General features: G+C 48.6%; 1 protein-coding gene across 1 annotated transcript in view; it reads left to right on the top strand.

Annotated features, from left to right (window-relative positions):
* PSD2 (pleckstrin and Sec7 domain containing 2) overlaps positions 1-26,510 on the top strand; it is a 73,328-nt gene that overhangs the window by 40,355 nt on the left and 6,463 nt on the right. Inside the window, exons 5-12 of the mRNA XM_042836435.1 lie at positions 753-947; positions 4,009-4,089; positions 4,612-4,724; positions 7,857-7,915; positions 14,316-14,405; positions 15,506-15,549; positions 19,051-19,241; positions 20,380-20,450. Coding sequence (XP_042692369.1) covers positions 753-947; positions 4,009-4,089; positions 4,612-4,724; positions 7,857-7,915; positions 14,316-14,405; positions 15,506-15,549; positions 19,051-19,241; positions 20,380-20,450 — 844 coding nt within the window. The remainder of the gene's footprint in view (positions 1-752; positions 948-4,008; positions 4,090-4,611; positions 4,725-7,856; positions 7,916-14,315; positions 14,406-15,505; positions 15,550-19,050; positions 19,242-20,379; positions 20,451-26,510) is intronic.

Raw genomic sequence — 26,510 nt, 5'->3', positions numbered from 1 at the left:
GGGAGCCAGGAGATGGGCAGCCAGGCAAGGAAAGAGCCAGAACATGGGATTATGTCTGGCTAATTATTGGTCTTCTGTGAGTCACAGTGCCCAAATGACATGGCCTGGCATGAAAACAAAGGGATGCAGCCCCACCTGCCTGGTGCCACTGGAACTCACATCTGTGAGAACGGCTGGCCGTTGTGCCATCTGGGGGCAGCAGCTGGACAGTGACATCAGGTCTGGTGCCAGTCCCCTCGGCATGATGCCCTAGAGGCCCAGCCACAGCACTTTGCACAAGTTCAAGTGCACTTTCTCATCCTCAGCAAATAATCTGAACCTAAAAGTGTATCAGCTATACCAAAGGGTTTCCTGAATGTCAGCAGCTCCAAAAGAGGTTGGTATCCCTACAACACAGACCAGAAGGGTATATGTTCTGGCACCTTCGTATCCATTCAGGACAGCTTTTCATACCATGTGGGCAGTGGAACCTTAAAAAAAGGGTTGAGTCTCTTTGCTTTGAATGAGTATATCCTCATTTCTTAGCAAGAAATAATTTTCATCTTTTTCCTACTAGTTTGAAATTAAACTTTTTGGAATGCATCAAAATGCATTTTTGACCTGAAATGAAATAGGGTTTGTCCAACGTGCAGTTCACAAATGTGTTTTTTGTATTTTTTGGTTAGGACAAGAAGAAATCAAAATGTGGTATTTTCTTCAGGTTCCTCCAAGTCACACTGCTGCTCCTTGAATTGTTTCTTGTTTCTGTGTAGTGACGCCAGCTTGAAAGATGCACTCTCTGACTCTGACTCTGACATGGGCAGCACGGAGCAGCTTGACCAGGGAAGCACAGACACCTTGGCAAACGGCTGCAGGGCAGACAGTGAGGCTGCAAAGAGGTTGGCCAAGCGCCTCTACAACCTCGAAGGGTTCAAGCGCTGTGATGTGGCACGGCAGCTCGGGAAAAAGTAAGTGGTCTTTGGTGTAGAGCCAGCCTGGCCAAGCAGCAGGCCAAGGCAGCACTGAGCATGGCCATGAGAAAAGCATCTGTGGTGGGGAGGGTGAGGCGGTGTGAGCCCGCGAGAGTTGGATGGAGAGTGAGATACGCACTGCATGTCCAAGTTACCTCAGCTGGGGGGTTTGCCAGGATAAGGCAGAAGGGAAGTGAAAGTGTTTATTCAAAAGTGGAGAGAGACAGTGATTTGTAAAAGAGAGAGAAACAGTAACAAAGCAACAAGCGCAGCAGTAGCATGACTTTAGGGTGCCAGTGGGTGCGAGGACACCAACTGCCCGTATATTTCTCCCGGATCGTGTATAACACTGCTTGTTTTTTGTATGTCCTTGAAATGGCTCACTGCCATCCTGACTAGCAAGACACATCTGTCCCTCAGCAAACACCCAGGCTTCCATTAGCAAGGATGGTCCATGATTCAAGTTTGTCCTGGGGAGGAAGGAAGGAGCTCCTTAGTGATCTTCTGTAGCAGCTTTTTGTATCTCTTGACAGCGTGCTTGTTCTTCTCTCTTGGTTCTTGTGACAGATGCAATTCTGGTTGCTGCTGCCTCAAGCCTACCATCCTTCTTTCCTGCAAATCTTCTATGCCAGCTGGCTGAGTGGGGAGCTTCCAGACAATGAACTTTTAGCATGGGGGTGCATCTGAGTGCGCCCTGTTGCTGGTTCCTGCCATCCTCACACTGCAGGAGCTGTTCGGTGACCCACAGCTGGGACTTGACACATGCATTAAAAAAAAGCAATTTTGGTTTTGATCAGCTGAATTTTAGAAAGCTGGAACACTTCCCAGCACAAGACCTGGATAGAGCTGCAGGCTCCTGGACCAGGCATGTGGATTTGCAGAGCAGGAAATGAAGGAGGTTGGAGCTAGGTGTATTTTAGGCTCATCTTTCTCATGTAAAACCAGCCTGCATTTGTGGGAATAGAGTACATTTAAGTGATGCATTCAGAGAAGCTGTATGTAGGAGGTGGGCCAACAAGGATGGTTGTTTGAAAAGTAAAAATCTCATTTTTAGACTTTTCAGCTCATTCTACTTCTTTTATTATTATTATTATTATTATTATTATTATTAAATTTTTTGTAAATATTGGCAGTTTTCTTAAAAATCCCAATATGTTCATCATTGTCAAGCAAGTATGAAAAACTTGATGACAAGGAAACAGAGGTTGGATATCACCAAATAGTTTCTTTCCAGCTGACAGCGTTATGTGATGTTAACCCTAAATGTCTCAGTCCCTGAAGAGCATGTATTTTGGCAGCTGAGTCTGCCTCCAACTACTCCAAGCTGGGAGGGATCTGGGGAGGCACATGGGAAGACACGACGGGCTGCGGAGATGCAGTCGCAACAGAAGCTAGTGTCGACCACTGCTCACCATTCTGTCTGAATCCTGGCTCGTGAGTCACCACCAGAAAGACTCAGTGAGCTGAAGGATGGGCGGTGAGCCTGGAGGGAAAGGGTGGTGAAAGGGATCTCCCACCTCCTTCATTCTGCATGGCTGTAGGCCCAGTTAAGAATCTGAGTTAGGATATAGCCCCAGTGTAGGCTATGGAGACACCTCAAGAGCAACTCAGTCCACCTGAGATCTGGGCTAGACTATAGCTTGCTGCTTTGTTTTGGTTTTAGGGAGCCTTGGACAAGGCCAGCTCTTCAAGTCCAGCTTGAGGTTAAGTGGGATCAATCAGATGTTTTGTTCTCCCCTGTTGATTATTCCTGTGATGAAGTGCATGGCTGTCCTTGGTGTGTGCCCTTGCATTCGGAAGGCAAATGGTATCCTGGGCTCCAGGAGAAGAGGGGTTTGGCCAGCAGGGACAGAGAGGTGATTGTCCCTCTCTACTCTCCTCTTGTGAGGCCCCATCTGGAGTACTGTGACCAGGTCTGGAGCCCCCAGTACAAGAAAGACAGGGAGCTGTTGGAGAGGGTCCAGAGGAGCCACAAAGATGAGCAAGGGGATGGAGCACCTCCCCTACAAAGACAGGCTGGGGGAGCTGGGCTTGTTCAGCCTTGAGGTCCCTTCAAACCCTGGCCATTCTGTGATTCTGTGTGTGCACTGCCCAGAATGCCCAACCAGATTCCCAGCAGATCTGGCAGAGTTGCCTAGGCTGAAGGAATTGGAGCTTTTTTTCCATGGTTACATTTGTGAGGTGGGGCTTGACCTGTGGAAGGGACAACAGTGGCTGTTTCCCAGCACTTGTACAGCCAACACATGAGGTCTTCTGCAGACTTAGAGCCAAGAGCATTCCAGAGGGCAGCCTGGGGCTTCCTTCGTTTCTGCTGTTTCTTTGACAGAGGGGTGAAGATGTGTTGACATCTCCATCACAGACATGATCATCTTTGGCTTCTCACATCATCCTGCTTTGAAGCTGCAGGACAAGTGAAGAAGTTACTCCACTATGTGCTGTGCTTCCAAACAGCATCCACCCGAAGCTTTGCAGCATCTGCCTCACAGTGGAAGATAAAACAGTGCTGTTGGAAAGGCAGTGTGAGCTCTGAGCTCAGCCTGTAGATGGTCCTGAAGTGAGACTGGATGTGCAACACTTAGTATGCTTTTCATTTTGTGGGAGAAGGAGAATGAATTACATATGAGCAAGGCTGATCATATTGAGATCATCTCCATGTTCTTGCCAACAGTCATTCATCATACTTGCAGTTTTGCTATCTGAGCTGTGCAGATAGAGGAACTTAACACCACCCATTCTGGCTTTAAAGGCACTAAGTCCCCAAGCATCCTTCAAAACCTCCACGTGTTCTCCTACAGCCCTGGCAAACTACTCAGGGGAGAGTGGGGCCAGAATCTCAGCTGAGCACTCCTGCACCCTGACTGATCCAGCACCCCAGGAGCTGGCATCCATCTGGCAGGTGGTGTCTGAGAGTATGATTGCAGAAAGACACAGTGTGAGGTGCTGTGGTGAGAGGGTGAGAGGAGAGCCAGCCTGGGGTGGAGAATGGGAGTACTGCAGTAGGACTAGACAGTGTCTCCTTCTCTGATGAAAAGGCTGATGACTCCCTCTTTAATTACAGTAATGAATTTAGCAAGTTGGTAGCAGAGGAGTACCTCAGCTTCTTTGACTTCACTGGCTTGACCCTCGACAAAGCACTCAGGTGAGCTGGGCTCTCGGCACCCCCACGTATGTCTGGAGGGGGCAGAGCAGGTGCGTTTCTCTGGGCCTCCCGACTCCACAGAGACTGTCCATGGACAGGAGCAGGGACAGGTTATAATTTAATTTTTGCTTTGGTGTCACATTTGGCACAACGTACTGCCACCAAAAGCGAGCTTTGCTAAGAACACCCACAGCCTGCTTCCCCGCGGTGGAGAGCAGCTTTCCTGGGAATTCTATTCTGTACAAACTCAGAGCAAGTGAGAGCAACTTCTGCCCTTAGGATGGATGACCCATCCTGATGCCAGTGAGCCTGGTACGTCCTACCTCAGCTGGCAGTATGTTTCCCTGCACAGCTCAGGACCAGCCTCAAGGCCTGTACCTGCAGGGCCCCTGGGCGCGGGCTGTGGAGAGGACAGAGGCTTCTCCAGCTGCTATGAGGACCCCCTTCCTATCTTTCCCTGTAGTGTGGATGCTTTCCAGCAGATTGATCCATGACATCTTAAGTATCACTTTCTCTTTGCAGGACATTCTTGAAAGCATTCCCACTGATGGGAGAAACACAGGAGCGGGAGCGTGTGCTGATTCACTTCTCCCGGCGATACTGCCAGTGCAACCCAGAGGAGAGCACCTCTGAAGGTACTGCTTTCCTGGGACCGACTTTTACACAGTCTGACAGTGATAGGACAAGGGGGGGAATGGCTTTAAACTAAAAGAGGGGAAATTTGGGGTGGATATCAGGAAAAAAATTATTTACTCAGAGGGCAGTGAGGCACTGGCACTGCTGCCCAGAGATGTTGTAGAGGCCCCATCCCTGGAGGCGTTCAAGGCCAGGATGGATGGGACCCTGGACAGCCTGAGCTGATGGGGGGCGGCCAGCCCACACAAGGGAGATTGGAGCTCAGTGATCTTCAAGGTTCCTTCCACATGAGCATGCCCAAGGTCATATTTGCATGAGTATCTCTACACACCTGCTTACAGGCATCTGTAGTGCCTGCATCCAGTCATGGGTGGAAATCAGGCTGCTGACCTGCTCTCAACCAGCATCACAGAACTGCTGGCTGTTCCTTCTCCACCCTCTTCAGCTTAGAATGTGGCAGTTGGGCCTGAGAGCTGCCTTGCCAAGGAGTAGCCCTGCCCAGTGTCACATAAACCCTGGAGTTATTCTGCCACAAACTTCTCTGAAGCAGAATGACCTCTTTGCTTTTGTCTGCGGTAGCTGAGTAAAGTATAAGTTTAGCTGGATGACGTCTAGGTTTATTTCATTTCCCTAGGTTTGCTTTACATGTGCATGTGATGTTCTCTCATACTGATCCCAAGAGGACCTTCCCTGGAAGGGGTTCTCCACCTGTAGATGTTTAGCTGTAGGCCAATCTTGACTTCTCTTCATCAGGTCTCCCAAATGTGATCCTCAACTCTACTGCATTCATCTCTAACCTGTAGACAAGGGCCTTGGGACCCTTCCTCCTCGTCTTGTCCTCATGTTTCCTACACCCACTGTGTGCACTCCTGCTTGAGCAGAGGCTGAGCTGGAGCGCAAGGCAGTCAGATCTCTGGCTCCATCCCATACCTTATAAACAGGAGAGCGTTGAGAGGGCAGAGTAGGCAAACAGCATGCAAGCTTTGCTGTGGCAACACAAGTTTACACAGCTGCCAATGTCAGCAGCTGTGACAGAGCCACAGTATGACAACTGTTCAGAAGTTAGATCCCAGTTGTAACGACGTGTGAAAAGCACTTGCTAATAGGAAAAACAAAAGGAGGAACTGAGAAGATTGAACTCCTCAACAACTGCATGGCCCTCAGTCAAGGTGTCACTGCTTCTGGTAGGCCCTGATTTGAAAATGTTATAACCCTAAACAAGACAAAACTCTTCAGAGTAAGGAAAAGTGGAACTGAAACACGACTGCCACCACTCTCATGACATTGTTAATGTTCATGGCTACAGCATGCCTTATGATGATAGTGGCACGTGTCACAAGGCTGGGCAGTACCACCCTGAAGACCAAATACAAAGGAAGTGAGTCCTGAGCAAAACAAAGCTGCACTCAGTGCTGGAAGTGAACGGGGCTTGAAAAATACGCTTGTAATTCAATACAATAAGTATGTGACAGGTCTAGAGGAAAGCAAAGCTCTTACAGTTCACACCTTCAGCAGGACACTACAAAAGTATGCATTAGATGTGCAGTGGTTTAAGGAACCTATTGCAAGGGCTCACTCTCCTCAGAAAGCAGTTCCTTGTTGTGTCCAGCATGAACTGGCACGGGGTGTTCCAGCACAGTGACATCTGAGCCAGTACGTGTTATCTAGACATCTAAAGAAACACCTGTGGCTGTGATACTCCATGGACATAGAGGCGTGATAAAGCCAAGGCAATCTGGTCTAAAACTGACGTGGTCGTCATGAAGGCCTTGCAGCCCTCTAAGACGATTTGGGACACTGCTGCGTGCTAATTCAGTAACTCTTCCTCTGATGGAGAACAACTACTGCAACACCAAAAGCGCTTCGCCCTGCTTGACAGGACACTGAAAACAGAGGTGGAAGAGGCCACTGACCACTGAGTGGGGTGGTAGGCTTTTCTCCCAGACACTTGTGTCTTGGACAGACTGTTAGTGCCTTCTTACTCTGATACAGCCCAGATCCAGAAGAGTTATACATCTGTGCTGAGACACTGTTCTAGTAAAAAGATGTCGATGTGATGGAGCCCAGCAGCAGGTTTTGGGACACCAGCTCCACCTTGGGGCCATGGAGCGCATGATCTACCTGCCCCAGTAAGTCAATGAAGCCAAGCGAAGATGTCAGCCCAAAATCTTCCACAGAGGCTCCAGAATATGCTCTAAGTAGGCACTTTGTTCCAAGAATGAAACTGCTTCTGTAGATTTGAGGAAGTGCCTTTATTAAGAGGTGATTCCCTCTTGAAGGGGACGTCTGTGATGGCACAGCCCTGGGATTGTCAGACCTGGAACAGAGGTGTGAGATGTTCCCACAAGAAACCCTTCATTCCTCACACACCACAATTCTTCCCAGAAAGGGAACAAGCTCATGTGCTCAGCTGCCTTCATCCTGGGCTCTTGCGTGTTTGGTTGCCTTTAGCTGGCAGTGTTTGGAGCTTGGCCTTGAGCATAAGGTGCCCAGGGAGGAGCACCCCAACCCCCTTGTGTGGTCCATGCATGTTGTGAGGTGGTGTGGAAGCAGACAGGTTTCTTGACCTGGAGCAGCTGAAGGGCTCAGCATGGTTTTGAAATAACAAGTCACCAGGCTGCCTGGTACAGAAGAGGGTGCTGCACTGTCTCAAGTGGAAGGAAAAAAAGAGAGACCCAAAAATGCGACACTCGTTTGCAGTAATCATTTTTGCTGAGCTCAGAAGTGGTGGCTAAAGACTTCAGGGGAAACCAGTGTGATGACTGTGGTCAGTGGAGGGAAACTAGCTTAAAGCAGCAGGGTCTCTGCTCCATTCTGCAATGCTGTTGGCTTGAAATGGGGATGGAGTAAGAGGAGATGGATTCAGGAAAAGGTCAGATGTTAAGAGAGCCACTGACAAAACTGATTTCAAACCTGTTCGCTGGTGATGATTTAAGGAATAAGTAAAGTCTGAGGGGAAAACAGATTTTTTTTTAACTACCATATGCAGTTGAAAGAAATAAGTGTTCTTTAAAGTCCAAAGACATAGCAACTAGCTCTGTTTTCAGAATGAATGGGCTGCTGAGATAGAGCAAACAGAAACTAAGTGAGAAGAGGATCAAAAATAGCTGTCTGACTATTGTGTGTTTCAGATGGGGTTCATACACTCACCTGTGCCCTGATGCTGCTAAACACAGACCTCCATGGCCATGTAAGTAGCACTTGGAGATGTATCCTTCCTTCTTTCCTTCTGAGTGTAGAGGTCTTTTCCGTTGTGCAGTGTGTACTGCTGGAAAACCGAGATAGATTGGACACAAGTACTTTGACCAGCTCCATAGGGACTGTGGGTGCCAGGTGTAGCCCTAGGACAGCCCTTCTCTTAGTATTACTGCACGCTCAAGCCAAAGGCACATCTGACATCAGTTATCCTCCATAGGCACAGGCAGTGCAGCTCTCTTCCCAGAACCTACTGCATGCATCAGCTCTGCTCCAGAAGCTCTCGTGGGGAGGTCATTCAGCACTGGTCTCTGCAGTGGAGCAAACAGCAGCTCCAAGTGTGCTGCTTTTTCTTCTGATGCAGAAACACGAGGCTTCTCTCATCTGCAAAACTGCTGCAAGAGAGTCATTAGTTTCGTACAGGACCAGATCTGATCTTTCATTCCCAGAACGTGAAGTAATTCCCAGATGTTCCCCAAGACACTGCAGACAGCAACTGGAGAGCATCAGACAAAGAACAGGGCGAGCAGAGCTTACTGCCCACAGGTGCGACTGGAAAACCGCAGAGGCTGTGAGGTATCTTCTCACAGCTGTACATAGATTGGATTTGTTCCTAAAAGGTCAGCTGGGTTGTTGCTAACGCGTAACAAAGAGAGCAGAATGGTAGGAAGAGTCACTGCAGAGGGAGAGGTGGGCCTGGGCATAGGTCTCACTAGTTGTGCTGGATGGCTGTGACGTGCAGCTGGGAGTGCAGAGGCTGTGCCCTGCTTGCTGCAGAAGGCTGCAGGGACTGCTGTCCTTCCTGCTGTCCAGCCTTCTGGTGCAGACAGTGTTGCAGCAGGTTGTGCCCAGGGCTAGAGGAGCTGCTTGAGTCTCAGCTCACTGAAGCTCCTTCTTTCACCTCTGAGAACTTAGGCATGGAGCCACGGAGTGGAGAAGGCTTGTTACTGCAGACTGCACATGTGAAACCTATGCTAGATTTAGTCCCTTTTTCTGCCCCACAGCCCCATTGATTTCCAAGCTGTATTACCACAGTCCTCTTCTGCTTCCAACTGGTAACAATTCATCGTGCATCTTCAGAGACTTGCCCTGATTTTCTCTTCATTATGCTTTTAATAAGGTGGCAGTAGGACATAACGTTGATTTATTTGCAGACTGGCTTATAATCACCTTTAAAGGGAGCCTCAGACTGTACAGGTGAGGGCACCACATGGATGCTCCTCATCTGTGGTGGCATAGATGCAAAGGCATTACCAGTGCCTAATGGTGATGATACCACTGGTGCACTTGTGAAGCATTCGTTTTTCATTGATAATAGGTTTGGTAAGAAGAAATGATCACACGCTAATTAAGCAAGGAAAAATACAGCTTTCTTTTGACCAGATATAGAAATGCCTGAGCTTTTCTTTGAAAAAATCTTCTCTTTATTTTTTCTGTGTAACATTAATTTCTTCTCCTCCTCTTTTTTTTTTTTTTTTTTTTCCCCTCTTCCTTCTGCTCCTGGAACCTCTCTTTCTGCTCTTTAACCCTTTACCAGGTGGTAAGTGCAGTCGTTCTAGTGTTTTGCTTTAAAGCACTAGCATTTGACTTGTTTTTTTTCTGTGTTTAAAAAAAAAAAAGGCATTTTGTTTGTCCGGATTCCTAAGTCATTGTGCAGTGTCCTTCACTCCTCGGCAACCCATTAGCAGGTGATCTGAGTCACAAGAAATTTTCCTTGTGCAAAGAAGCCTCCCCAAGCTGCGGGGTACCTGGGGCTGTGTGACTTGTCTTTCACCCGTTGTTTTGTTGAAGATGCTGTCATGGTATTGCATATCACTCATTTTTTTATTTCTCGCTGTAATATTGTATGTCTGTTTCAGTGTTTTCCTCTGCCACACAGTTGGAAATTCCTCGGATTAGGAGAATGGGGGTGTTTTGGTAAAGGGTTGATTGTATACAGCAGTGTCTTCACAGTGGGCTCCTTCTCCATTCCAGCAGTGATATACACTGAGCCTGAGCCTCAACCTAACGAGACTGGCTTTAAAACATGAGATTTGCACGTGGTCACACTGGAGTTCTGATTTAGTACTGCTAACAATACTGCTGGCACACTCAGATGCTGTTTCCAAACCGCCCAGGAAATGTACTTCTTTAAAATGAGATGCTCCATTTTTATAGAATTACAGGATTCCTGCTGTTTAAAACCCAGCAGGATTGCAAACCTTACAATATAAATCAGGTTGTTGCAACTCAGTACCGTGCTCTGGTGCCATTTGAGCTCCAGGAGATCTCACAACAAAGCACTCTTTTCCTCCATCTTTGTCCCTCATATGCAAAGCTTTGGGATGTCTCTTTTTCAATGCACTTCCTTCTCCCTGTTCAGAACAGCTGGCCACCCAAAGACAGTGACAAATTAACACCTATGCATCACCAGCATTCAGGTTATATTTTGTTGAAGAGTACCAAGTACTGTGCCAAAGCCTAGCTCCTAGAGTCACCTTGTGGTGTGACAAGCCTTCCATTCAAAAAGCAAACCAGCAGCTCTCATGGCCACTGAAAAAAGCATGAAATGGGATCCTTCGCAGGTCCCAACCCCACAGCCATTGCTATTAGTCTTACAAACCCTGTGATACTCTCCTTTAAGCCAACCTTATGACTTGGTGCTACAGATTCTGTTGTGTCAGTAGGGCGTTGAGAGCTGAAGGGCTTTAATTTACAAGCAGCTGCTGAAGCCACCTAGAGAGTGGCAGCACTCTGCCCAGAGCAGCTTTGTGTGGTCCAGCAGTCATCGGCACCCAGAGTCTGCAGGATCATTTTCTGCAGAAGGTCGATTTTGATTCTGCAACCTGAAACAGACTCTCTATCAAATCCTTCAGCCCAGTGAGACCAACAGTCCTCACCTCATGCTGAAGCATAAGTTTAGCTTCTGTTTTTTGTGTTATTCCTCTTTTCCCTTACCCTGCCCTTTACCTTCCCCTTCTTTTTTCACAGATGAGTATTTGGGAGAGGCCAAGAAAGCCCAAGTAAAAAGCAGGGCCTTCTCAGGGCAGGGTGCTCATGCTGGGGAGCTCACAGGAGATGCACTCCACTCACCACTTCGTAGCTGTTTGATGCCCAGGGCCTCCAGCTCAAATGTTTTAACACCTTAAGAGGGAGGGCTGTAAGGAGCAGGCCAGAAAGCCTCTGGCCCCCAGCAAGCTGCTCTTCCTCCCGGGGCTTTTCCCAGTGTTCCTCACCCAGCACTCAGTGTTCCCTCACCCATATGTACCTGCCCAGCCTCCTGATGCCATGACTTTTCAAGAGCCAAATAACACTTAGCTACAGCCCAGTGTCTTTCAAAGGTTGGAAGAGGCAACCTGAACACTGCAGTTGTCTTGGATGAGTCAGCTGTGGCAAAGAAGCAGCAAGATCCCAGTTGTGAACATAGGAATTGAACTGTGTTAATCAGCCCTGTGTACCAACTATCAGATCAACCTCATCTTTCCCAATTCATTCTTATACACTCTTAACCACTGTCGTGTGTGTTATCTCTGCATCCGTCCATTCCCATCCACCGCAGCCATCTATCTCTGCCCATCCACTCCCTTACCCATCCTACCCATTCATCTGACTTTCTATCACTCCTCATCTATTTTAGCCTGTTCACTCACTCCACCTCTATCTAAGCACATCACAGTGCCAAGTGATCACCTCACAGTGATTTCTTACGCTTTGTTGCATGGCCTGGAGCAAGTGAAGATGGGATAAAATCTTTTCTGCCAGGAGGACATATCAAAAATAGTGGCTATGTGGCACCATGAAGCAGCTTTGCTGGCTTGTTTTTTAGCTCATATGTGACCAGTGTATCATAAAAAAAAGCAAAATGCCCCCATCTATTTGTCTGACCAGAAATTAAAAAGCACATCTCCCTGCCCAAGGGACATAGAACATCAGAACACTGATGTCTGAAGTGTGCAGTTGCTTCCCTGGAAGATTATGTAAACACATGGTGGTCATGCTGACGGATTCAGCAGAATCTTGAATGGCCTACTGCATAGGAAGGAAGGCAGCCCACTTTGCCCTCGTGGTATCCCCTTCTGGAATTGTTCCTGGGATTCCTCATACTTGCTGAATACAACTGTAATATGTGAAAGCTCAGGCAGTTCCTGGTGCTGCTGCTGTCCATTATGAGACACTTGGGATCACAGTACAGTTTCTTTGCAAGTATTGATCAACTGAAGCTGAAAAGTACAGGCCCTGGAGCACTTTTCTGTTTTCTCTGCTCTGCTGGATTTGACTTGGAAGCACTTGCAGGGCAATAGATTTGAGTAGCTGGCTCCAGCCCCTGCCTCGGAGCAGCAAGCTGATGTGCTAAGATATTGCTGATGTGAGGTATTGCGTCTGAACCACCACAGCAACCTGTGCACAATCCTTCTGACAGCAGCCTGTGTCCTGCCCCTGGTTCTGCAGTGCTTTGACAGCCTGGTCCAACAAGCTGATTCACAGTGTTAACATCCTTGTTGGAGCTTTTTCATCACTTCTTCTGGTTGTCAGAGGAAGGGTATGATTTCATCTTCCCTGGATGCTCAGCAATTAGCTGCTTTTTCACAGCGCTGCTGCTGTCTCAGTTTGGGCTCTGAGATCTTCTCATGCAGGAGAAAGAGCCAGGTTTGGTACTTCAAGGTCTCAGGCAACATTCCTTCCTCACTTCCAACCTTCCTCCATCCTGCAGGTTCATTGCTGTGGGTTTTACATGCTCACTCACCCTGTTCACTAGCCAGCGAGTACACAAACTTCCCCTCCCCTGCTGAAGAAACACAGCATGTCTGCAGTCTTCCCTGCATGTTCCCGTGTCTGGACCCCCCACAGAGCTCTGGATTGCAGGAGCAGCCAGCTATGGGGTCCCGTTCTAGGCAATAGCCCCTGAGATGGCTGATCCTCATGCTGCACCACACTGTGCTGTCTGCAGTCCCCAGGCACTGCAGATTCAGTACAGTACTTTATTCCTCTTTTCCCTGATCTCTGGGGTGCCAGTTCATCTGGAGCTGGCATCAACAGGAGGCATAATTATAGAGTTTCAGGCAGAGCTGCTTGAAGGCAGCATCAGCTCCCTGTACAGCCGAAGAGTACGCCTGCAGTCACAGGTGGCTGGTATGGTGTGTCTGCTGTAGGTTAACCCCAGGGCCTCGCTCTTTGCTGATGCCTTCTCCTGGGGACAAATCCCTCAGATCTGCTGGGCTTCTGGTGTTGGTCTCTTTCAAGAGGTTATTATCTTGCACAGAGAAGACACTTTTCTCTGTATGGCACCTCCTATGTTGTCTGCTGCAGCTTTATTCTCTCCCTGCAAGGCCCTTCTCACCGAATCTCTAAGCGGGGTCCTGGCTCAGCTGCTCTTATCCCTCCTCCCAGGTCTATCAGCACCTTGATGCAGGTCCCATTCAAGCATCAGGATGGTACCAGGATCCTTAGGACCACTGGTGGTACCTCATGTCACCTCACTAACTGCACTGTGCACTCCATGCTCTATCACCACAAAGTCTGTTCCTGGGGACTCACTCCAGGGTGTGGAAGCTGCAATATGATGTGATGCTAGAAACACCTGTCCTTTCTTTGTAGTATCCGACTCCTTTTTCTGAACCCTACAGCACTCACTGGCTCCTCCCCACCTCTGTCGCAGTCCTCTGGAGAGCTCTGGTTGCAGGGGAAGGCAAAGAAAAGAGCCACTTCCCTCCAGCCCCTCAACCCTTGCAAGATGAGAAAGTGACTCACCTGGCTATTGTGAGGAGTAAGGGAAAACAGGTGCTGCAGACTGATATCAGGGATGCCAGATGACCTCGCAGCTCCAGCACCAAATTGTCACTGTGGCATTAGTTGGTGATGAGTGACGATAATGTTTCAGTCATGAGATTGTCCCAGTATCTGGGCATCGCCCTCACACACCATAGCATGCAAGTTCACATGGTCACTAGATCTCTTTGTAACAGCAACCAAAAATAAGTTCCCATCAAAGACAAGTCATTTCCCAGTGCTTCAGATGTTGATACTGCATGCTCCCACATTTTCACACATTATAGGCTTTGAGGCCCACTCAAGTTCCACTACTTTACAAGAGTCTGAGCACTTGTCTTGAGTTTTGAGGCACAGTTTCTGTACCAAGGCCTACCTGGAGGCCAGAGATTAGATAAGATCACTTAGAGAGTTTGGAGCAAGAGCTGGAATTGTTTTCAGGTGTTTTATCTCCATCATTATAAAAAGAAATTTGAAATGTTTGAATGTTGTTGGATATGAGGAAAGAAATCAAAGAGCCCAACAGAAAGTCAGAGCAGAATGCCCCCTTCTAGCTTTGAGCTACTATATATAAAATATTTCTTTAAAAAACAGTCTCACTGAAGTCAAAACTTTCCAGAAGTTTAATAAGCTGCTTCTTTGCCTTGCAGAACATTGGCAAAAAGATGTCGTGTCAACAGTTCATAACAAACCTGGATGGGCTCAACGATGGGAAGGACTTTGCAAAGGACTTGCTGAAGGTAATGTGACACACGTTAGACAGTGGGATGCTGATATTATTATTGTAGTGCCACCTAGTCCTCCTATGACAATCAGCATTTTCCATCATGCATTTACTTTATTAGAAGAACTGCAGCCTAAATGGACACCTTCTGCTAACTTGCAGGGAGCCATCACAGCTCTGTTCCCTGTTGGTGTTTTATCGAGATTATCCAGGGATTTATCTGCTCTCAGAGTATCCCAGGGGTCCCTTTCCACCATGGTAGTTCTGTGACGCACCAGCCAACATATTGAACAAAACACTCCCCAGAAATATAGCCATCTGGCATAGATACTTTTCTCTGCCTTCCATTCCATGTAATTAAGTGTACTGCTCCAGTGCAACTAGCTGAGTACCAAGGGAGATTGCTCAGACACTGCGAAGTTTGTATTTTCTCTTTTTATGTGGTTTAACACCACCACCACTGTCTGCGCCTGCCACAGCCTGGTCTGGATTTTACAGTATGGAAGTAAGCCACATCAGAGCTGTCACAGTGAGCTTTAGATAAAACCTGTCCCACTATCCTCACCCTAACACCCTCCTGTGTATTGAGGCCGCTTCTGCATTCTGATTCCCTAGTTCTTTTCTTCTTTCCCAGTGCATCAGAGGAGTCACTGGAATTCTGCACAGGAAGAACTGGAAAAACTGAACCCCAAAGTTATTTGTCCCTCTCCTGCTTCTCAGGGCAGTGCACAAGCCCACACTGCCCTGAGCTGAGATATTGGAAGGTGTCTTCATGTACCCCAGTTTCTTTTACCAACTTTGTGTAGGCCAGAATTCTCTAGATGCAGTACCTATAATTAGGCAGAAGTATCACAGATGGGCACCTGAGCAAGGATGTCTCCTTACCTCTCTGCTGCTGACATGTCCAGTCCAATCCCTTGTGTGGCTCATGGACAGAAAATGGTCTATTAGGACAGCAGCTGTCCTGCTCACTAGTACATACTTCTCCAGGTTGGTTTCCAAGGAAAGGAACACAGATAACACAGAGAACACAGATAAGTGTGTAGAGGATGTGATCTCCACAACCCAGGCATGTCTTCCATGAGAGACACAGCTAATAGCATGTTCTTGTTGCAGACACTGTATAACTCCATCAAGAATGAGAAGCTGGAGTGGGCCATGTAAGTATATGTTAAGTATTTGAGAGAGTATTTTTCAATGTAGCTGGTAGGTCTTAAATCCTGTTTTTAACTCTAGAAGTTTCCAGAACGTTTCCTGCCAAGCCCTTAAGCACCAATGTCCCTCATGTAGGCAGGCTGGGTTCATTTCGACAGAAAAGCAGACGTGGAGGTTGGTGGCAGTCTGTGGGTGCAGGGTCCATAGGCACAGTGGAAACAATGGGAATGTCCCCTTTATTTACTGCTACATCCATAAAGTGCAGGCCCTGTCCAGGTTCTTCAGAGCATGATCTTTGCTCAAAGAGCTCGGGAAATAGGGTTATTTAGATCACTGAAACCTCCCTTATTTTCTACACCCTTCCTTCTATAATTACAGAATTGGGCTTGGGCTTGAAGGGACCTCAAGAGGTCTGCAGTCCAGCATCTTCTCGGAGTGGGATCAATGCTGAATTCAGAACAGGATGCTCAGGCCTTTGTCCAGATGGATCTTGAAAACCTGCAACAGTAGCGATCACACAGAATCCCCTGGGTCCATGAACCAATGCTTAATTATCCCAAGAGGGACTTTTCTTCTTATCCAGTTGAAATCTGTTGTCACTTGTCCTCCCGCCATGTACCATAGTGAAGAGCCCAGCTCTGTCCACTCAGTATCCCCCTCAGGTTCTGGAAGGTTGTGATCAGGTCCTCCAAAGCCATCTCTTTTCTAGCAATTCCACTTCCCATAGTCAGTTCTCAAGAGCCAAGTACTTCAGCCTCTGGGCATCGTGGTGGTGCTAAGCTCTCCAGCTTGTTGACGCCTTCCCTGTATTTGGGGCCGAGTACTGGTTGCTGTGTCTGTGTATGCTGTAGAGGGCAGTGGTCACTTCTCTTAGTCTCCACCCTGTGCTACTGTTCATACAGCCCACAGTGCTCTTGGCTTCTGGTTCTGCCAGGCCGTACTGCTGGCTCATGTTTGTCCAGCTGTTTGCCAGGAACCCCTGGGCCTTTTCTGCAGAGCTGCTCCCCAGTCAGTTCCAGTCTGTCCTTCTGCAGGACCACTCCAGTGCAGTACTTAGCATCGCTCTGTGCTGCATTTAGCGAGGCTCCCATCCCTCTGACTGGTGCCCCTGCTCTCCAAGTATCAACTGCACAACCCGCTTTTATGTCATACTTGATGAGACGCACTCTGTCTCCTCCACCAAATCGTTAATAAAGATAGTAAATGAAATAAATCTGTTCCCCTTCGGCCATACACAGAGAACAGACTCACCTCCCGTTGCCCTGAAAGGTGGCAGGTCTGGGAGCAGCTCTCACGGCGGCTTCCAGGGCAGCGTCCCACTGCGCTTCTTCCCCTTCTGCGCTGCCGCCGTATGCCTGCAGCACGGCCGGATCCCGGCACAGAGGTGCGGCGTGCTCCCAGCGCCCGGCCGCCCGAGGAGAGCCCGGGCAGACCTGGGGCCACGGGGCAGCACAGGACCGCCTTGTTCCATAGCACCGTGGCACCGAACAGGACCTTCTGTGCCGTTTTATCCACTGCCCGACGTTCACCTGGAGAAGTGCCTGGAGGCTGCTCGCTTCTCCCTCCCTCTGAATGCCTGGGCAGAACTTAGTTCCACAGGACCCCTGGGCGGGGTGTCCCCGCGGGGCCGGCTCGGGTAGCGCTGTGACAACAATCTAAGGGCGAATCTGCGAGCAAAGCCCCGGAGCCGGCTCCGCAGCGGCGACGCAGGCCCGCTCGGCGGGCGGCCGCGGTCAGCAGAGGGAGCCCCGCTGCTCCGCCCGGCCGGGCCGTGCGGGACTGCAGCGGGCGCTGCGGGCAGCGCTCAGCCAGCCGCCCGGCCTTCCGGAGGGACGCCAGGATGGTGCTGGACGGCAGCGCCCGGCCCGACGGTGCCTCGTTCCCTCTGCCGCCGCTTTGTGGCCGTCTGGGCGGTGAAGCATCCCTGGCTACGACGCCCAGCCATGTGCTGTAGGCGCTCGCGTCCCAGATAGTGGGATATAGAATCGCAGAACGGCTTGGGTTGGAAGGAACCCCGAGGGCCATCGAGTTCCAACCCCCCGCTGCAGGCAGGGCCACCAACCTGCAAGTTTAATACCAGCCCAGGGCCCCATCCAACCTGGCCTTGACACCTCCACGGATGGACGGGGCGTCCACAGCCCTGTGTGCAGCTGTGCAATCCAAACCTTCCCTCCTTGAGCTTAAAACCATTCCCCCCTGTCCTATCGCTGTCCACTCTAGTAGAAAGTTGATTCCCCTCCTGTTTATAATCCCCTTTAAAATACTGGAAGGCTGCAATGAGGTCCCCTCACAGCCTTCTCTTCTCCAGGTGAATGAGCCCAGCTCCCTCTGCCTGACTTCATAGGAGAGGTGCTCAGCCCCCTGCTCATCTTTGTGGCTCCTCTGGACCCTCTCCAACAGCTCTCTGTCTTTCTTGTACTGGGGGCTCCAGACCTGGACACAGTACTCCAGATGGCGCCTCACAAGAGGAGAGTAGAGGGGGACGATCACCTCTCTGTCCCTGCTGCCACCCTTCTGGTGGAGCCCAGGATATCGTTGGCCTTCCAAGCTTCAAGAGAGCACTGCTGGCTTATGTTCTGTTTTTCATCCACCAGGACCCCCAGGTCCTTCTTGCTCACACATTTGAGGTTTGATCCCAACCTGATCTAACCTGATTTAATCTAGTCAGGACGTTTAGATGCCACCGTGTGAGACACAAGGCAGAAAATCCCTGTTCGCTGTCCTCCTTAATGTCTGGGAACGCTGGGGAAATACCATTTCCCATACAGGTTCTAGTTTCTATGTGCTACTTTAAATTTTACTTCAAATAGGAAGAAGCAAGCTTGGAGGAGTCACTGAGTGTTTCCCTGAGCTGCCCAACCCTTGCTGTCCAGAATCCAGGAGTAGGAGATGTGCGAGGACAGGTTTTCATGGAAATCACCAGCATTTCTTGAAGTCTCCCGGCCACAAATGGAGATGGATGCATAGCCTATTCTAGAGTTTGTAGTTGTTTGACCAAGTGCCCCATCTCCCTAATATCTGTGGAGCTTTTGTGCCTCAGAGATGCAGAAAACATTCCTCCTTTGGTATCTAGGAGGCCCCAGCAACTGTCTCACAAGGAGAAGCTGATAAACCCCTGTCGTACCTGGTCTTCAGCAAAAGACCTCCCAGAGCTGTGAATGTGAGGCTGGGAGTAGGGGACTCTCCCTGTGAAAGGCACAGAGTGCTCAGCAGTGCAGTGTCTGCGGACTCCTAGTGTTCAGACAGGCACTTAACCCTTTAGCATTTTCAGTAACCTAACAGTGGGAGCTCTGGGACAGTCACCTGCCACTCACACTCCTCCCAGTTCTATGTAGATCATCACCATTGGCACACTTGGTGTGTTATAGTCCCTGGGTCTCCTTTCCTTTTCTTTTTTGGCTAGTCTTATAATAAATTAACTCCCTGTAAGACCAAAGCAGATAGGGCACACTGTGACCCAATCCATGTGTCCTCCACTCAATGTCTTCTTTGAATTTGTTTCCAAGTGATGAGGACGAGTTGAGGAAATCGCTCTCGGAGCTGGTAGACGACAAATTTGGAGCCAGTGCAAAGAAAGTGACAAGGATTGTTGACAGCAGCAACCCCTTCCTGGACATCCCCCAAGCGCTGAATGCAGTCACCTACAAGCACGGTGTCCTCACGCGCAAAACCCATGCAGACATGGATGGGAAGAGAAGTATGTGTTAATGGGACAGGAGACGTGCCCCAGGCAGTCACAAAGCCTTGCCCTGGCCTTCTCCCTGGCTCTCCCACCAGAGCGGCATTTTCTCACTATCTCCCAGGGAACACAGAAGAGACCCCCAGATGCATAAGCACCAGTGCACAGGGCAAGGAGGGTGTTTTGAGGCATTCTCACTGCCAAGGACACTAGCAGTGCCTGTCCCACACAGATAGACCTGGTCTTCCATCCTGTTCATGGGCATAACCCCAAACCCTACACTCTGAGCAACAGGCAAGGCTAGTTCACAAGATCTGTCCCCCCAGGCTGACTCTGGGGACAATCTGGTCTTCAAAGTTTTGGTCCTGTCTATATGCTGCCATGTATGCAGGCTGCTGGGCAACAAGTTGCTTCATAGCTCTGCTGTCAGTATTCTGTATTACAGGAAAAGTAAATGGAATTATGTTTGGGAACTGTTAATGAGCAGTGATTAATGAAATTAAATCTTGGATGACTACTTTTGCTGATATAGATGGCCCACTCATTGCAGCCAATTGAAACCTTGAGTAGAGAGGATTGCCACCAAAGGCCTCCCTTGCTTCCAGCGCTTTCTTAGTAGCCCATGCCTGGAGGACCAGCTCTCTTGTGATGTAGTCAGGCCCATCTTCCACCCCTCTCCAGTTTTCAGCAAGCTTTTTTTCACCAAGTCCATCAAGACTGTGGGTGGTAAAGTTCCCTCCTCAGTGGAGAGAAGCTGTTTTAGCCAGGCTATGTCTGCCTAACTCATCTGAACCAGAGAAGTCAAGGAATGTCTCTGCTCCTCAAGCATATCGTCCAAAGAACAGGTAACCTGGATTTGGAGGAGCAGAGACTTCCCGTACATGTCCACTGGTAGCTCTGTACCAGCTCGTCTCTGGTTTTGAGCTGCTTGTGTTCTCACTGGGAGATTTCATCTCCCAAGCCACGTCTCTCAAACTGACATCTCCCTGCAGACAAACGATTCATAAACAGTAGCTTGGAGGTGTATGAGATGTGGGCATAAATGCAGCCTCTGGTGGTCAGGAAAGGGTTTTTTGCAAAACGCAAAAACATGTGAAAGTCAAGCAGCGCTGTCAGAAGCAGATGTGTATAATTAGATATTCTTCATTTTTTTTAGCTCCCAGAGGAAGAAGAGGTTGGAAGAAATTCTATGCTGTGCTTAAAGGGACCATCCTTTATTTGCAAAAGGTAACTGTGGTAGACTATTCCATTTGCTGTTTCATGCTGTCTCCAAAGCAGTCATTCTTTAGGAAGCCCATACATGCGAGTAGAGGTGAATCTATGTCGTAATGCATGCATGGACATAAACAGAACTCCTCCAGAGACCGGTATATAGAACTGGAGAATGCCATCATCTTTGATGGTGGTGTTCACACTGATGGTGCCATTCACAGCCAACAAGTGAGTTGTATAGGAGGAAATACGAAAGAGGAAATATAGAGGCTGGGTTTGTGCAGATGTATAAGCAAGACATGTAAGTAAGCAGAGGATGCTGATGAGTAGAACATATATGGAATAGATGCAATAGGATGGAATTCAGGGAACAGAAGAGGCAGGCTGTCAGACCAATATTGTCCTGATTATTGTTCTGTTTGTTGGAATAGATCTGAGCATAATTATCTCTCATGAGTCTGATATGAACATCTCCCTGCTTAAAGCTCTTTGTCTTTGATTGGCTGCAAAGTGACACTTCCTGCACTCTGTTCCATAGAGTTTTCTCCAGCTCCCCAGTTCCATTGCCACCTTGAGTATAAAGACCGGGTCCTCATGGGAAGCAGAGTCACCATGGAAGACCATTCCTGCATGCTATGGCATTCACCTCTCTTTCTTTGAAGGATGCTAGGAGGATTCCCATGGGTAGTCTTTCCTGTGGTAATATATAAGGAGCCTGGATAAGGCCTCACCTGAATGTTAGTGAGAGCCAGCCAAGGATGCCAAATGTGTGTTCGTCACGAAGCTGCATAACCCACTGAACTAGGTCTGAACTACTTCAGTTGCAAAAGCAGTGAAGTAATCCATTGAACTCACCTTGCTGAAACAGCACTCCCTGTGGGTAGATGTTCCTACGTATTGCAGTATTATCTCCAAAGCAATAAGAATAAACAAACACTGGATTATATAAGAGGCAGAAAGATCCTCAGGGCAGCACGGAATTATGACTCAGAGCTCTTAGCACACCCCAATGTTTCTCATGTTTTGCCAGATCCTATGGCACATGTCACAAAGCCAATGGAAATCTGGCAGCAGCTAATTGTAATTTGCTATGTGGTATTTGAGCAGCCTTGTCACTCTCTCCTGCAGCTGAGGGAAGCTGCAGCGCACAAAACTTTTTCCAGCACTCTAAGCTTGGCCAACTTCAAGTCAGTGGCCCTCTTCTTACGGCCCAGAATTAGTGCAGGTGTGTGTGTAGAGTCCAGTGAAGGGATCCTCATGCTGACCGTGGATTACACACAAGGGTTTATCTAGAACAAAACTGCAAGCACCTTTTGATTTTTTTGACAGTTTTTCTGAGAAAAAACAACAAACCTGCTGTTCTATCAGTGTCACAGGAAGTAGTTGGATTTAAATGAATTTGGAGATCTTTTCAGTGTTCATAAATATCTAAAGGGTGGGAATCATGTGGATGGGGCCAGGCTCTTTTCAGTGCTGTCCAGCAAGGCACAAAGGGCAACAGGCACAAACTGAAGCCCAGGAAGTTCCGTCTAAACACGAGAAAGAACTTCTTTACTTTGGGAGACACAGCAAAAGAACAAACTTCTCACAGAGGTGGTGGAGTCTCTTCTGGATATATTCCAAACCCACCTGGACATTTTCCTGTGTAACCTGCTGTAGGGAAGTGGTTCAGCAGGGGAGTTGGACTCAGTGATCAGCAGAGGTCCCTTCCCATACCTACGATTCTGTGATTCAGTAATTTTTCACCGATCACTTTTAGGTCGTATCTCTTGGGATGAGTCTATTGAGGGAGCATACATTTTGAATGGAATACACTGTCAGGATACAATTTTCTTGCCAGTCTGGAACAAAATCTAGTTTGCTGAAGATTCTCTGACTGTTAGGACAACACTAGAAGAAGCCATGAGACAGAGTGTCATTGCTGCTGGTGGCGTGGGGGATTGGCTTTTGCTTTCTGTACACGGCCGGTGGTTGTCCAGACTGCTTCACTAACACAGCTTGTTTTGTTAGTGTTAGGAGTTTGCCATTTAAAAAGAGAGTGAGGATGAGATACACAGAGGTAAACGGCTGTTAAAAGGCTAATGTGTTTATCTTGGTGACCTTCAGGAGAAAATGGTTAAAAGACTGAGTGCTTTCTTTACCAGGAAGGGCTGAAGAAGCAAAACATGTCCCAAGAAAACCGCATAAGGAACAATAAAAAATTAATCTGAAGAAAATTTCAGCAAAGAATTTGAGCAAGGAGAGATTTCTTACTCGTGAGCTACTGTGGACCTCCTAAAAGGACTCCCCGGGCTGGGTTTGGCTGTAGACACAGTATCCACTGGGCTTTGCAGAGGGAGGACAAAAAGATGAGGCCACAAAGACTAAGTCCTTGCGCTGCAACTTCAGAGCATTTTTAGAATCACAACAGAGTGCTGTAAACTTCAACACACACTGTTGATTCCTAGTACAATTTCTTGCCTATGGGTAGTTTGCAGAGTTGCACAATACAGGAAAGAAACTGGGTGCTTGACTCCTAAGCTCTCAGTGGAAGATGCCTGTAGATAAACATAACATAGAACCTGGCTCAAGCACAAGTCTCTCAGAAGAGATTTTCAAAACAGAGGAGAACTCACCTGCTTCCAGACACATGGGACTTGGTTCAGGCTCTTCCAGCGTTTCGCTCATGCTGAACCAAAGATCTCATCTTCAATAGGAAGCTCTCAGAAGGCAATGCAGGTAAGTCTTGAGGAACAAGCTGGCTAGAAGGGAGGCACAGAGAGAGGAGAGTGGGAAGAAGGAAGAGTGAAAGAGAGGGCTTGGGGAGATAGACGCATAGAAGGAGGGAACAGAAAGATGCAGAGAGAGTGGGCATAAGGTAGGCCAAGAAGTGGTGGATGAGTAGAAGGCAGTCTGTTAGAAGCAGTTCAGGCAGCAGCCACAAACTTGCTGATGTAAAGATGTGGCATATCATTGACTCGCCAGTGTTAATTTTTGCGTTAGCGTGTTCTAGCATAGCCTGCTGAAGCAATTGCTTGATTCCCTAAAGGGATGCAGCAGAGACTTGAGGAAGAAATGCAGGCTTGTGAGTAGGGCGCACCTCTCTTGCACTCTAATCCACAGTGAGCATTGATTCACTCTATGGCCTTTGGCAACTTACTTCAGCTCTGTGAAATGGGGATAATAGCCTTTAATCAGCACAGGTAGAGGAGTGTTGAGAGGAATGCAGAGGGTGCTTTTTGTGTGGAAGTAGTGGAAGGGCTCTGGGTCCCAGTGCTTCCCACCATGGGGCAGTTCCCAGCGCTGCGCCGGGCTGCAGATACGTTCCATGCAGACAGGCCTTGCTTGGAGTGCCGTGTTCCTGGCCAGACTGAACAGGGCTTAGCTTTCCTCATTGGATACAGTGCATGCCAGCTGAAGAAAATGAGGAAAACCTCTTGCGAGCTGTAGGGTAAAATCCCTTTAGCTCCATGCCCATATTCAGTCACTGCCATTCAGATGGGAGGGCAGCAGAATCGATGGTGGGCTTTCACCCATCCAGATGTCCTACAAACACACGTGCAAGAGAGAGATGCCCTTTCTTGAAGAAAACTAACAGCAAGCTTCTACGAGCTGTGTCTCACTGCTCATGAGAGGGGGCAGCAGTGGAGAGACTGAACAAAGGCCATCGTGGAGCACTCCTATACCAGAAAGTACGTCCAGGCAAGGGATGGTTGTGCATGTTCATGCAGAGCCTTTTATGCAGGAGGGACAGGTGAATGGGGAGTCTGTCTACATTATCAGCACTGAAGTTGAGAGCGAATGAAATGATTTTTGAGGGGCTGTGAAATCCCTCACACCCACACGTGGGCTCAGTCCTGGCAGAAGATGTCCCCAAAGCATTCTGAAGGTGGGATGACACTCAGCATCCCCCAGGCAGAGCAGATCGCACCTTGCCTGCTGCCCCATGACAAGTGCTTATATGAACAGTGCAGGACACAGAAGGCATAAATTCAACAGCACTGTGGTACCACACTGATCTCTCTGCCTGAAAATATGTGGAAAAATAGCACCATAATTGGAAAAGATGAGAGTAAAACTAGCGTATGACAGCAGGGAGAAAACATTGCCTGCAGTTCCTCCAAACATGGCAGGACATTGTTTATGTTTTAGTATATATCAATTTTCTTTGAAATTTAAGCCAGAATTCTTTCATTGGAAGCAACCATGTTACACTTAGGTTTTTGGACGTTCCTTCAGCAGCATTTGCTTAAACACAAGCTTCCATTTCCATCAAAACTCAGGAAGATACTGAGGTAAGATGCAGAGAAGACTCTGGAGGCTTCGAAGCAGAACTCACCCACTTTGCTGGAGGGCAGTGGAATTATTCTGGCAGGGAGGCTGCACAGCAGTGTAAGTGCTGGGCACTGTGAAGGCTCCTGCTGACCACATGTCATCACACAACCTTGGAGCTGCTTGTGGAGAATGCAGACACGGATCTCCCTGCCTCAGCAGCAGTACATATCTTGCTGAACTCTGCAGCACAGGCATTGAAATGAGCTTCCTGGCATGGCTGGCCTGTGCAGAAGTGAGCCTGCAGCACCATGCACTCCTGCGCACCTCGCCACCAGCAGGGAGGCACAAGGCAAAGAACCTGCTTGATTCAACCCGATGCAGATCGCGTGGGCCCAGGTGGTAGAAAAGATCTGGCTTTTCATTACACATCTACTGATCCCCATCAGCCTGGTGTCGGTAGAGGCAGCAACTGGTTTAGGGTAAAGATCTGCGTTAGTCAGACCAGCCTGTAGCTCTGGCAGTTTCTTGTTGCATGCTGTTAAGCCCAGCTACTCATACCACGTTTTCAGAAAGCTTATCCTGAAATAAGAGATCATGGCACTCCCAGTCTCTTTTTCTTCAGATCCCAGGAGTTTCAGCTTTGAAAAAGCATCCAGACTTGAATATGTCTCTGTAGCATGGCAGTATGATCTCCCTCGTGCACCCATTTGCTGACAGGTGAACTAACATATCACAGAATCACAGAATATCAGAGATTGGAAGGGACCTTGAAAGATCATCTAGTTCAGTCCCCCTGCTGGAGCAGGAACATCTAGATCAGGTCACACAGGTCCTCCTAAGTCAAAGTATTTGTTTTTCTTCCCTTAACGTCTCACTGCCCAATCCTCACTGCCCGCTGCTACTGAAACCCTCAGTGTGACTCCTGCAATCAGCTCTGCCAAACTTAGACATAGAGCTGTGGCTTGCATTTCTGAGGAGCTCCAAAGCAAGTAACACTACAGTAGCACACTGCAGAAAGATTGTCTGTACCGTCCTTGGTGCAGCCCTTCTGAATGTCACACGGAACACAGGGAGCCTGCAGCACCCACTTCTTCCTGTGCTGGAGAGCTATGGCTTCTCTTTGTGGTTTGCCCTCAAAAAGGCAGTTACCAGATTTTTCTGGGCCCTTTGTGACATAGCATTTCTGTGCACAAAGCCAAGCATCATGCACAGCACAGCAGCCACCCTTCTAGTAGGGATGATTGCTCCAGAAAAGAAGGCAGGGAAAGACTTCAGAAGCCTGTTTCCCATCAGGAGCAAGGCTCTGGGGAGGCACATGCATGGGCTAGGGTGTGCTGGACCCTTGTGCTCTAAAGAGCTGCAGAGGGGAAACTAATGTGACCCAGCACCAAAGAACATCCTTACTGGCTGGGCTTGGCAACATCACGCAATGCTGTAAGTTTGCACTGTAGGTAGGCCCTTCCAGAGATACCCTGGTCTGGGCTCTGACACGGTCATTTCACAGCAGATTAAGTAGCCATCCAAAAAGGCAGTTCTGCCCACCGTTCTATGTGGCAGCACAGCCATACAACCACATCATGAGGCTAATCAAGGTCAGGGAGCACAAACCTGCAGTTCTCACCAACCAGAGCTGAGTGTTTGGGGGAGGTTAATTATGGTCAGGTTTTCTCACATCCACTTGTTCATCCTTCCACCCACCCACCCACCCACCCATCCATGCATCCACCCATCCATCCACCCACCCACCCACCCATCCATGCATCCACCCATCCATCCATCCATCCATCCATCCATCCATCCATCCATCCATCCATCCATCCA

The sequence above is a fragment of the Centrocercus urophasianus genome, unplaced genomic scaffold (assembly GCF_019232065.1).
Source record: "Centrocercus urophasianus isolate 14NV4802_14NV808 unplaced genomic scaffold, USGS_Curo_1.0 seq_60, whole genome shotgun sequence".
NCBI lineage: Eukaryota > Metazoa > Chordata > Aves > Galliformes > Phasianidae > Centrocercus > Centrocercus urophasianus.
Note: the sequence above shows the minus strand (reverse complement) of the source record. Positions and strands in the feature narration are given on the sequence as shown.